The following is a 13,221-nucleotide window of genomic DNA, read 5'->3' as shown; positions in this document are numbered from 1 at the left end:
TCACAACGGACGGCAGACCAGTGGGCACTGAGTTTGTCAAAACAGAATGAGGGAACACAAAGAAAGAAAGTTGGGGTGGAGGGGGGGCAGAGGACAGAGACAGAACAAGAAAGATGGGCAAATGAGTGTGCTTGTGTGTGTGTGTGTGTGTGTGTGTGTGTGTGTGTGTGTGTGTGTGTGTGTGTGTGTGTGCCTGTGTGTGTGCGAGCGTGCATGCATGGTGTGCGTGCATGTGTACTGTGTGTGTTGGGGGGGGGGGGTGGGTGGCATTTTAACACTCACAGAGTCTGAAGCCCTGGTTCTTGGCCTGCGGCGGCGGCTGCTGGTTCTCACTGTAGACCGTGGTGGTGTCTCCCTTCTCGCAGCTGTTGTGGCAGCGCCCGCCCGTGCACACCCGGCGACAGAGCATGGGCGTGAACACGATCTTGATGCGGTCCAGGCCGGAGGTCAGGTTGGCCCCTGCGGGGGGGAAGCACACGCAGGCCGCCAGGGTGAGAACGAGCGGAAAGAGCAGGGCTACGCCGGAGACGAGCTGCATCCTTCCTGGCCGTACGTACAGTATCCTTTCTGGCCGTACGTACAGTATCCTTCCTGGCCGTACATACAGTACAGTACAGTACAGTACGTGCTGCGACACACTCCACCAGGCCCGGGCAGAGAGGCGAGGTTTATAAGAGAGAGAGAGAGAGAGAGAGAGAGAGAGAGAGGGAGAGACGGACGCATGCCAGCGACTGGGCAGTGGCACGTTGTACGCTTGGAGAGTGATGTATGATAGGGTGGGGGTGAGGGAGAGAGTGCTATTAGGTATCGGGCCAGCCTCCAAGCCTGCTTTTATCATGGGGGTGGGGGGGGGGGGGGTAGAAGGTGTTATGGATGAGTGTATGTGTGAGAGAGAGAGTGTGTGAGTGAAACTAGGGTGCTTTGACAGGCCTGGTAAAGACTGAAAACTATAAAATAAAGAGAACGTCTGATAGGGGACAGCTGGACAGCTGTGTCTGGAGGATTGGGTGGCACAGAGGGCATGAAATTGGGATAATTGGGCATAATAAAGAAGCTGTGTTTCATGTTGTTGTTTCTGTGTCTGCCAGAGTGTAGTAGTAGTCACCATGGATCTCTAGTTCAACACAACATACAGGGGAAGTGATTCAGACTGAGAGAGTATAGGGAACTCTCTTTTTATAGATATGAAAAACCCACAGGCATGAAATCAATGCACACAGTATTACACATACAATGTGTGCACGCGCATGCAGGCGCGCACTCACACATTCCTCTCCAGCGGCCGTGTCTTTGTGGAGCTGAGACAGTGTATACTTCAGAGTCCCCCCCCCCCTCTCTCTCTCTCTCACACACACACACACACACACACACACACACACACACACACGTGTGCGCGCACACACACACACACGCGCACTCCCATCTCTTTTCAAGTGCTCGGCTGGGATATCAAACTTCTGTTGCTGGAGAGAAGCAAACCACAAAGGGGGTGGGTCGGTGGGTGTTTTTTTCGGGGAGGACTGCAGTCTGGGTCTGAGCCAGGCTCCATTTTTGTCTGTCTATTGCTCCATTCAATGATGACACCAGCGGATGTGTATGTATGCATGGTAGCCTGAACACATTATGGGCCAAAATGGGCTGTATTTGTTTTGACGTGACTATGTAAATGTTAAGTATGCATGCAAAGTGAGAACATAATTGAGCGAATTGCAGTGCATGGTACTGTATACATTTGAGATCTTTTAACTGTACCTGCTGGTTGCACAACTGCATTGTTGTGCTGCTGTCCACGGTGCCCGTTAAGGGAGTGCCCGATGGAATGAGCGTTCCTGCTGCTATGAGCGTTTCCATTGGGCAGAGCGTTGGAGGTGATGGGCCCGGCAGAGGAGGGGTAGCGTTTCACAGTGCGGGAGGTCCCAGTCTGCTGAGGGGAGGTGTCAGGGGGTCCCCGTCTCATTTGGGTCCTGCCAATGACATCGCACAACACATGTACAGTATAATGAATTCATGTTAATCATTTAACCCAGTTATTTTACATACAGGCCTGAAACACAGACATGCCTATTTTTGTCTCCACCAGGCCGAAGGCATGGGGAGAGAGTGCACTCTGTCCGTGTGTGTGTGTGTGTGTGTGTGTGTGTGCGTGCGTGCGTGCGTGCGTGCGTGCGTGCGTGCGTGCGTGCGTGCGTGCGTGCGTGCGTGCGTGCGTGCGTGCGTGCGTGTGTGCGTCCAGGAGGCGAACTGGCATCTGGCCTGGTATACCAGTCCATACTCCATAATGAGATCTGCGCTGGACTTGAACCAGTGACCCTCTGGTTCCAAAGCCAAGCCAGCAGCCTCTTCCCCCCCCCTTTCTTATGACCTCAGATAAAAAGCTAACATTGTGCCAGAAAGCAACGCCCACAGACGCAGATACACCCACAATCAACCTACAGTATACACACACCACCGTGTAATCCACTTAAACACTGTGACCACGTGTAACATAACATCATATGCCTGAGAGACAAACATGCTGTCTTAGGTCATAGCATTATGCTGTTATAGATGAAATGCAATGATTTGGACATCATCTGTTTTAATTGAATCAATAATATCATATCCTCGTTAAAGCCTGTGGCGCTCGACACACATCTGCTGTAAGTCATGGAGGCATGAGCTTCACCTAATTAATCAAAGATTCTGTTTGGTATTAAAGACATTTCATAATAGAAGACCATTCAACACTGATTAACAGAAATTAAAGCATCCAGGCGAGAAAAGTCTTGCAATCACCCCCCCCCCCCCCCCCCCCCACCCCCCGGAATTGTGCATGAATGTATGTACATGTGTGTGTGTGTGTGTGTGTGTGTGTGTGTGTGTGTGTGTGTGTGTTTTAATCTCATCATATCCTCCCACCAGGGCTACAGAACCATTCCACCAGTCATTGTACCGTATCTGTTTCGACTGTGACGTCCCAGAGAGCAACATCCTGCGCAGTACAGGGGGCAGCAGGAAGCATTAAAACTGGGGTCGGAGAACAAGGATCCGGCCACAGAGTGAGTGCACTGAGCACGTTTTTCGCCGGCGAGCATTTAATTTGGGTTAATTACCCACGCAGCGGTGGGGCAGCCTGGATGATGCTGAGCTCATGTGAGTCACCTGGGGGAAACCTCTGCCCCAAAAGACCAGCCAGAATGACAGACAGACAGACAGACAGACAGACAGACAGACAGACAGACAGACAGACAGACAGACAGACAGACAGACAAATAAACAGCCCTACCTGGGGTCCTTCTCAAAAAAAGCCCCCCACACAGGCACACACACGTGAAGGACTGTTGGGATTCAGAACATCTGGATCCCACAGCTCTGCGCTGATAGAGAGCCAGCGGAGCAAGGCAAAAGAGGAACCAGCCTGGCTACATCAGACAAGCACACCTGTGGCCCTGCAATGCCTGCCAGTCTGTAATCAAACCGCAGATTAGGAAATAAACCAAGCATTACCGTTTATTACGTGCGGTTTAAAACCACACACCACGTATTTACACATTAAATCTCAGTCTCAGACACAAAGGCAGACACAAGGATAATCAGACAAACAAACACAAGCAAGGCCTGCTTGCACGGAGTATACATAGTAAACGAATGTGCGCATACGCCCACTCCCAGCTGTGCCAGACGCAGCACAAGCCTCCGCATGTCTCTTCATTCGCAGAGCACAAACCACATTCCAGCCGCCTATGTGACAGGACGCTAAATGAAAAAAAAAACAAATGCAGCCACCTTTGGCTGACAGCTGCTGACCCACACTGGGCTGGGTTCTGTGAAAGAGGACGTGAAACAAGGGAAACTATAGATGTGCTTGTTTCAGTGGTGTGCTGTCGTGGTGCTGAGTGAGGCTGGAGGTGGCCTTACCATCCAGAACCAGCCAATCGACGTCATTACAGGCTTTTTTCCACTGCTGACAGTGACACCTGACCTGCACGCATCCTGCACCATTTCCTTGGCTGGACCAGATGTTGCATGCACTTTCTCTCCCTCTCTCTCTCTTTCTGTCCATCTCTATTTTTCCTCTCTATCTTTCTCTCTGTCTCATCTCTCTCTCTCTCTCTCTCTCAACAGCAAAACGATTCCCTCCCAGCATGAGCTCATCGCCCTCCTCGGTGACTGCAGATCATAGGGTGGAGGGGGCAGGCACGGCGCGGTGTGCACGTTTGATGTCATCATTAGCAGCTTCAAGGTCCCGGCATTCTAACGAGATAGGATTCCCCTCACCTTGTTCTGGGTGGATGGAAAAGCAATCTGCAAAAAGGCCTCTGCCAGTGCCAAGATTACATGAAACACATCTCAGGGAGAGATGTTTTTGAGGTATCCAGTGAGAGCCATGCCATTTTAATTAAATCACAGACTACAGTGGTATGTATAAGAAGGCTGCTGTAGTAGGAACATATGGACTGAAGACGGAAACAAAGCACTGATCATAATAGTGTGTGCGTGCGTGCGTGCCTGCGTGCGTGCGTGCGTGTGTCTGAAGGTTATAATAGTTTTGTTTTTTTCATTTGTTTTCTTCTAATTCAGTTAGTTTTAGTTAGTTTTAGAGTGGGTTTGCTAGTTTAAATTTAGTTTTCATTTTGGTGAAAATGCTTGGTTTTAGTTTAGTTTTAGTTTAGTTATAGTTTTTTTTCGTTTTTTGTCAGGTATAGGATTAAAGATCAGAGTAAGTATTGTGTAATAAAACCTAAAAAAAATATACCATTTAAAAATATACAGTAAACTCAGCAACAAAAGTTCAGAAACGTAACTTTGGTACTTTATTTCTTCACTTTGAAATACCAATTGGTATTATGTTTTATATAATTTTAATCGTTAGATTGTAAGGATCGGGCATTCGTGGAATGAGCAACACAGCTAAACGTGTGGATACCAAGAAATGTGCCAAAATCGCAAATGGTTGGTATACCAACCTTTGCTTTGAGTTGCTTAGTGGATTGGATGATTGCACTCTCCCACAGTAATAAGGAAAAAACAACACTTGGTTCTGTTGGTCGCACGTACAGCACTCGTACAGCACTCCAAGCTGCCACTGGCTCCAGAATCTCACTGCATTGAGATTGCCTTTAATGATGACAAGTTCTGTTTTTCCCGTGAGAGAGATACTGTTCCATATCAAACCAAGCTGTTGTGGCAAGGGAAAATACCAACCACTTGCCATTTTGTGTTGCTCATTCCACGAATGCCCGATCCTTATACAATAGCCCTATACCCTTCCAACGTGCTCCTCATATTTTACGATCATCCTTTTCCACAAGGCACTTCCTTGCGTCTCTCTCACTGTCATATTCAAAGTAATCCCATATTGGACTGTCTCTTTCTTCCAACTTTTGCCATTTTTCCAAGTAAAATGCAGTCAGTTTCAGGCAGTGCAGAATGTAAACAAGCGACGTAAAGCATGGCTACATGCTGCTGTACAGTGCTGAAAACTGCCGTAAAACTTGTTGGAGAAATGAGTAAATGAATCGAATGAATTTAAAGGGTTTATATTATAAATATCCGAAAGTTATATAAATATTGATCAAAACTAAAACTACAGGTATTTTGTCTATGCTGCTGCGAGAGTGAGGTCTAGTCAACACCTAGACCTCACTAGCCAATTCCTGGATCGCTGCCCTCCACAATTTCCTATCCAACATCAGGTTCTTGAGCTCTGCAGTGTTGTCAGCCAAGCAGCTGTCTCGCCGCAGCACGTCTACATACTGTAGGTGGTACGCTTCTTTCTCCTCCTGGCTTTGCCCTGGGTTGGCTCCCATAGGGTCAATTTACTTGCATCAAGTTCTGGGTGCCTGACGCAGTGCCCTGCCAGCCTCATCCTTCTCTCTCTGACTTTGTCCATGACCCCGTGGTAGGTCCCCATAGAGGTCCACATCTCTGATGCGGTCCGTCCATGTGACACCTAGTGTGTACTTTCCTCTTGTACTGTGAGGGTCCATCACACCCATGTGAAGTGAGGGGCGCTCTTATCATCCTACATCATCATGATCATCTCATTATCATCATCATCGCATTAGAATGCCTGCTGCACAAATTTGGCGGACATTTTATCCTAATTTCTCCTTTCATTGTCGATGGCAAATATGAGACGATGCCGTACATTTTCCCTTCATTGTCAATGGCATTTAATGTGTTGCGGACATTTTACGCCATATTTGGCGGACATTTGAGACGATGCCGTACATTTTCCCTTCATTGTCAATGGCATTTAATGTGTTGCGGACATTTTACGCCATATTTGGCGGACATTTGACCTAATTTCTCCATTCATTGTCGATGGCAAATATTGAGACGTGTGGGGGAAAAATCTGTATCCCTCAAAAAACAAGAAGCTAAATGCAAGTGGGTGAACTGAATGGTCCAGTAAGCTTTTTTGGAATGAAAGCCTTACAGTAACAATGGTTCTCGTTCTCCTCCAGAGAACCATTGATATAGCTTTGTAGTACATAATTGTTTTCTCTTGAACTCTCTTTACCTGAACAGTCGTTTGTGGACAAGGGATGGTGGCATTTACTCTAACCTTGCACGTCACTCTGCATACATACTGTACGACGAACATGATCTTGGTTTCATGTGAGACCATATAATGTTCATCATGTATCCAATTACATGACTTTGGTACAGTCTATGCACTGCGTGTAAGGTTCAATGTAATGTGTTATCGTGAAATGTGTTACATATGTTTAGGCGTTACATTAAAGGGTAAAGGAATTGCCGCACCAGTGCCAGATATATCTGGGTCCAAATACTTGATCAAAGCTCCAGATTATAACTGATAGAGAGGAGAACTCTGACCGAGACGTATATTGGCACTAGCTGTTCACGCTCATCATTCCTTTCACATATGTGGAAGGTAATTAGAAGTAAATCTATCACATTCGGGGAAATTGCAAATCACAGTGACAGCCAAAATCCTACACTGCGCGCAAAACAACAATGCAAAGTGTCCAACACACTACAAAAGTATAACTTTGCACGTGCCGCGCTAAGAATCTTTGAACCCGTCACCACATTACGACATTATGCATATGAGTTCTCGTAAAAAGAATGACGGACAGCACTATCGTCAGTTCCAACTCGCTGATCCAGCCGCGCCCTCTGACCCAGATGAGCTGTATCAGGAGGGTGTGTGTGTGTGTGTGTGTGTGATGGGGGGGGGCAATTGGGGGCACATGTTGCTGAGAACTGGGGAACAGTAAAAAAAAAAAAAAGAAAAAGAAAAAAGAAAAGAAAAGAAAAACAACACCACAGATCTTTAATCCTTTTGCTGATGCTGTATCTAATAAACCATGCTGTTAATAGAACGCAATGAACACCACTGCCAAGCCAAATGGTCGGCAAACTTTGAAGAGAGGCAGGGAAAAGTGATGCTTCCGTAGAGGCGTTTTTCTTTCTTTTTTTTCTTTCCTTTGTCTAAAAGAGTGTCAGGAACAAAAGTCATACTGGGGGCTTAGAACCCCCCCCCCCCCACACACACACACACACACACACACACACACACACACACACACACACACAGTCACACAGCCACACACATACCCAGTTCAGACTGTTTACATCTGAACCCATCTCCCTGGCGCACTCTGCTCTATAAGCTCATAACATTGTTTATCTATAGGACTGTGCAGCATGGGCGACAGCTGATCCACTAGCTATAGAATATGTACCTACCTATCTCTCTACCTCATCACATGGAATGAATCATATTTGTCAACTGAGACTAATGTTTCAAAAACAGACATCCTAGTTGCGTAGGGCTTAGAGTGCCAAGTGGCTTGGATTGTGATATTAAACAGTTTTTCCCTCTGCACTTCAGTCTCGCCACAACCCTACCTTGGCAAAGCTAATCTTTCATCCCAATTTGTTTGAAATTGAAAATACCAAAGTCAGAACTCACATCTAATGGCTTGGAGAGTTGGCTTATGGCAGCTAGTGCAGAAAATAGAACTGATATCAAGAGATCGTCTGGAAGTTGGAGGGAGACATTTGGCTTTGCACAGACTGTCTAAACAAGGACGTCTGACAGCAGGCAGAAGTGTTTGCCATCAGCCTCTCGGCGAGGGTCTTGCCACATGCAACCCGGCAACTCCCAGCCTCAGGGCTTTGCTCTGCCAGACTTCTCTTTGTGTTAGGCCTTTATATTTAGCATCATACCGGACATGACCTCCAGACAGACTAAAGTCAAGACCCTGGAACATTCTACAGCAGTGTTTCCTAAACTTTTGCGACCCATAAAAAACGGGTCCATGACCCAAAATGGGTGACGGGTAAATATGCAGGAACAATAGAGCCAAGCAAAAAAACATGCCAAAGATTACAAAGCTGCGGCATGTAAGAATGTGTATGATGCGCACTATTTTTTAAATGGGGCTTAAGTGGTGGTGGGGGGGGGGGGTGGAGCTGAAAAAGGTTTGGGAATCCCTGTTCTATAGTTCTCTGAAAAAGCAAGAGAAGAGCTGTGTTACTGTGTAGCTGCCTGAGTCTACCCTCTTATTAACTATTTAAACATGTTTAATGGCTCTGTTTATCTCTTTATGACAGAAATCCCCCAAAAACCCTCATTACATAACAGTTGCTTGTAATTACGATCATTCTAAGTCTACTTAGTACATGGTAAATAAATAGATTGTAAACCCAAGTTTATGCACATTTACCTAATTCATAGAGAGCACAAGAGATCGTAAATGATTTCACAGCTGGAGAGTGAATGTGTGGATGATCACACTAATTTGGATGACAACAACAACAGAATTCTGGCAAACCTGCTAATTGTTATTCGATCGCACAGACAGTAACCTAAACAATGGAGGCTTTGTACATCTTGTTCTCTGCAAGCACTCAGTTTGGCACCAAACTAAAGGTAGACATATTGGTGTATTTGCAAATATGAAGCGTGCAAGAGCTTGTGGGCTCAGCAGTCCACTCTGTGGGCGTTTGGACCACAGCTACGCAACCTGGCGTCATTCCCATCCTTTAACATGCACCTCCGCGAGGAACAAGAAGGACCTTTGGAGATTTGGACATGCCCTGAGTGCCCTGACTGTTACTTTAAGTCAAAGGGTCCACAGAGTTTACTCCCACGGCTAACTGTTCCTATTTTGGGCATATCATTACAGGTGAACATTTTCAAAAACAGCAGATCTACAAGCTATACAATTGATGTATTTCTCTCTATTGTTTTAGAGCTGAGGCTAGACTTCTATGACAAGATCTGAGTTTGTGTGTTTGTGTGTGTGTGTGTGTGTGTGTGCGTGCGTGCGTGCGTGCGTGCGTGCGTGCGTGCGTGCGTGCGTGCGTGCGTGAGTGCGTGCGTCCTTCCGTCCGTCTGGAATCACAAGTTGTAATCTCGTGCTGGAACATTCATCACCAAACTTTGTATGCACAGTGCAGGTAGACAACAGTAGTACCTTTGCAAAACCAACAACAACAACAAAAAGCACATTGTATAATGGGAGCTGCGTTTTGCACTGAAACCTTGCCAAATGTGGAGTCATGTGTCATAAATATGTCATACAGTAGATGGTTGATGTCATACGGTCAACATTGGAGCCATGCTGAGATCGACTTTGGAGCCATGCTGATTACATGTGGATCCTGTTGTCCAGATCAGCCTTGAGTATGGCTTTGAATTGTGGTTATGCACTTGTGATTTTACAGAGAAGTGTGTGATATACAGTAAGACTAAAGTATCTACGCCTCAAAGCTTGGAACAGCACAATGTCTCTGAGGAGAAGAGGCACTTTGATAGCATGTATCGTGGTATGTACTGTACCGTACATTAATCATATCACAATGTTAAAGAATGCTCTGAGCAGAAGGCTTTGGTTCTCCACAATAAAGCATGTAGACACATGGGCAGCAGAGAGCAGACCTTGAAACTGGGCCCAGGAGGCATTTATTCGAAGAACATGAGCAAAGAGACGCACACTTTAGCAACTCCTGCTAATGTTATGTATTCAAATCCCAATAGAGCTATGAATCTTGGTCATCGCCTCAAGAACAGAATAACGATGCAACTAGGAAAAGAGGAAGCATACCAAATAGTCAGACAAGATGCTATCATGAGCTAACTAGCCTATAGAGTCTACTTTGCCAACTTTTTTGTTTACATATGCGATAAGGAATTAAGAGATAATAGGATAATCATAATATAGGGTGATTTTCTTTTCCTTTGAACAGATTTGATTGATGTCCAGCTTTGATCTGGCTTGGATTTGGAGAAATTAAGTCAAGTCTTTGGTCTCTCCTAGCAGGCTTTGTGTGTATTTTCAGAGGTAAAAGAAGTGTCTGGGAGTTGAGAATGTATTAATCCTTTTTTACCCACCCAGCCAGCCGGAACACCAGACCAGCTGCACCACCAGTGGTCAACCACCACTGTGGTCACACATCTCATTTCTCGGGCCTTACGCAAAGGCCCCTCATTCACCATTCAACCACTGAGGTCTCCATGTGTTTCTCTCAATAAGATCTCAAGGTTTGATCCTGAGCATGCCACAAAAAACATAATATCCCCCACAGTTCTTGGGGCATTTTTACGACATTGTTGTTGCTTGTTCCTCATGGCAACAAGGTCAAATGACGGGAGGGTGCAATGTTGGCGTTCATTTTAAAATTCTAAAATAACAACACCAGCCTCTGTCACATCAAAGCCCAGCCTTAAATTACAGCCTTTTGTGAATGTTTAATCTCTGGTGGTCAGTGCTATAACCTAGCTAGATTCTCAGCTGTTCTCACGGCCAGTACTGCTAGGGTGGGTGTGTTATATCTGCGTGTCAATGGAGAATTACATGATCATCTACTGTACTATACATACTGTATCCCCTAAAGAGTCTTTATTCGTCGTTTGGCTTCAGAGAATTTCAGTGACATCGCCTGCCTGAACAATTAATGTACAGTAAGGATAAGGCACATCCGCATTATAAATTTACCATGAAGTCATATTTTACCAGTTCCATGTGGATTTAATTAGCGACAGAGACCCAGTGCTTGGCTGGAGAAAGATCATTACGTGCATTATCAAAAACACTGGGCTCTGGTGGAGCAGTGATTAATTAGTTGAGGAAAGCTAAGAGAGAATTCTATAGCCATTTCTCGTTGTCCCCTTGCTGTTGATCACAACCTCATAAGGCAGCAACGTTGTTTTGCAGATAGACTAAGAGCTACTGTGGCTACACTTCAGAGCATACACCTCAGATAACCTAGGGTGCCTAGCTTGAGGGTGGTAAGGTTAACCCATTCTGACCTGAGATCAGATTCATACGAGGTTTTCCACTGGACACACACTGTTCTGATGAACCCATTCTGACCTGAGATCAGATTCTAAAAATGTCAGTCGTTCCTAGATTTTTTCAAAAATAGCAGACCTACAAGCTCGTATCGCGCCACTCGGTGGCGCGATATGAGCTTGTAGATCTGCTATTTTTAAATAGCTAAAGCACGACACGATGCTGACACCAAAATGGGTTCCCGTTCAGAATGGATTAATGTGTTTTCGACAGCGCAATTGATGGGTTGGGAACTTTGACAAAGCAGCGGAATCGTTACACCTGGTGCTAACAGGCTAAGGTTGGCCTAATGAAAAGGAACAACACACCACTGGTTTTTATTGGTTGTGCAAGAGGGACGTAATGTTTGTTTGCCACCTATATGGCTGTCATTACTCAAACTTGCACATAGTCTGTCTTCCAATTTGCTCACTCATTCACAACTATACATAGCTAACAGTAATTCTATATAGTTCACTATAGGTATAGGGAATGATTCAGTATAACAACAAATATGTTTGGAACACATTATCGGTCACAGTATAGCACCCTGGTTGGGAGAAAGAGACTTTTAACAGGTTTTTACCTGGTTACTTGCACATTTGCACTTAACACCAAACTTGAATATTAAGTGATTCACAGTTTTTTTAATATATTTTTTGTTTTACTCTCCATGTTTTAGTCTCCATGTGATTTAATGTGTCTACGCTCAAGTCTTACTGTATTGATTTACTGTGGATTTTGGAGTGTTTTTATGTCTGGAGCACTGGACCAAATTAATTTCCTCGTGTAGGATAATAAAGTATGATCTGAAGTCTGATGTCTGAAGATAGGGTATCCCCCAATCCCCTGTGTCTGATCTGTTGCAATCATGAGTGCAATGGAAATGCTAACCACAAAAAGCTAACAATCATTTGTACTACTAATGGCCCCGTCAAAAAAGTGATCAATTAACCATGAACTTTATCTTCAGTAATTAAAAATAATACTATAAAAACGTCAACTGAAACAACATTTACGTACTCACCACAGTCTAACTGACTGCTGACATGTTTGTTTGTTGCGTCCCCTTTTCACCCTTTCAAACGTCTTTGCTTTGCATTATGGGACATTTGGGCTAATGTATAGTGTTCATCATTTGTTCACTACATTTTGAGGTCTATACTGGGTAATTTGTATTGGACTATATACTGTAGTGATTTAAAAAAAGGTTATTGAGGTTTGGAACACCCTACAAAGAAACTCCCTAACCATATTAAAAACGCCCCCTCCCTCCCTCCCTCCCTTCAAAACCACACTCAAAACCCACCTCTTCAGGGCAGCCTTTCCAAGCTGAGGCCGATGTCCCCTCAGCCCTGGCTTAGCCTTATATCATTTTTAATCTACAGTAGCACTTCTCTTTTTATCCTTTTTTTCTTAATAAAGATGGTTCCTTTTTTCATAAAGTGAATTTGGGTACTTGGGTCCAATAAATCTGCGCCATTATTACTATTATTATTATTATTATTACAACCTACGTATCTACAGTAATCCACTATAATGAATGAGTTAGCGATTTGGAAAACATTATGGAACATTGCTGACACACCCACATCAGACACACCACATCCACTATTACGCTCACGATACTTGGGAACCGATGTGCTGATGGAATATCTCATTATAGGTGGTAACGTTCAGAAATATTGTGGTGTAATGTGTTGAGAGTTTAGATTGTTGATTTTTGCTGTGCAACACCATTGTACGACAAAAGGCGTAAGTGGTTAACCACCATCAGACCAGAAGCAAGAAGTCCCTTCAGGTTCAATGGCATGTCACATTTTACAAATATTCACAATCCACAAATACAAAACAAATGTAATGAATATTTTACCTTTTTGATAAGATTTGCTATAGAGTATAGTATACTATGTAATGTAGTATTCAT

At 44.7% G+C, this 13,221-nt stretch overlaps 1 protein-coding gene across 2 annotated transcripts in view; it reads right to left on the bottom strand.

Annotated features, from left to right (window-relative positions):
* The window catches only part of LOC310878371 (latent-transforming growth factor beta-binding protein 2-like), a 132,641-nt gene that overhangs the window by 79,353 nt on the left and 40,067 nt on the right, over nt 1-13,221 (bottom strand). For both annotated transcript variants that reach the window (XM_083792682.1, XM_083792683.1), the window contains exons 4-5: nt 1,753-1,964; nt 283-459 (exon numbers count right to left, since the gene is read on the bottom strand). In XM_083792682.1, coding sequence (XP_083648808.1) covers nt 283-459; nt 1,753-1,964 — 389 coding nt within the window. The remainder of the gene's footprint in view (nt 1-282; nt 460-1,752; nt 1,965-13,221) is intronic.

Source organism: Protomyctophum parallelum, assembly GCF_964188405.1.
Source record: "Protomyctophum parallelum genome assembly, chromosome: 20".
Classification (NCBI taxonomy): domain Eukaryota; kingdom Metazoa; phylum Chordata; class Actinopteri; order Myctophiformes; family Myctophidae; genus Protomyctophum; species Protomyctophum parallelum.
The sequence above is the reverse complement of the archived record's forward strand: the minus strand, read 5'-3'. Positions and strand labels throughout refer to the sequence as shown.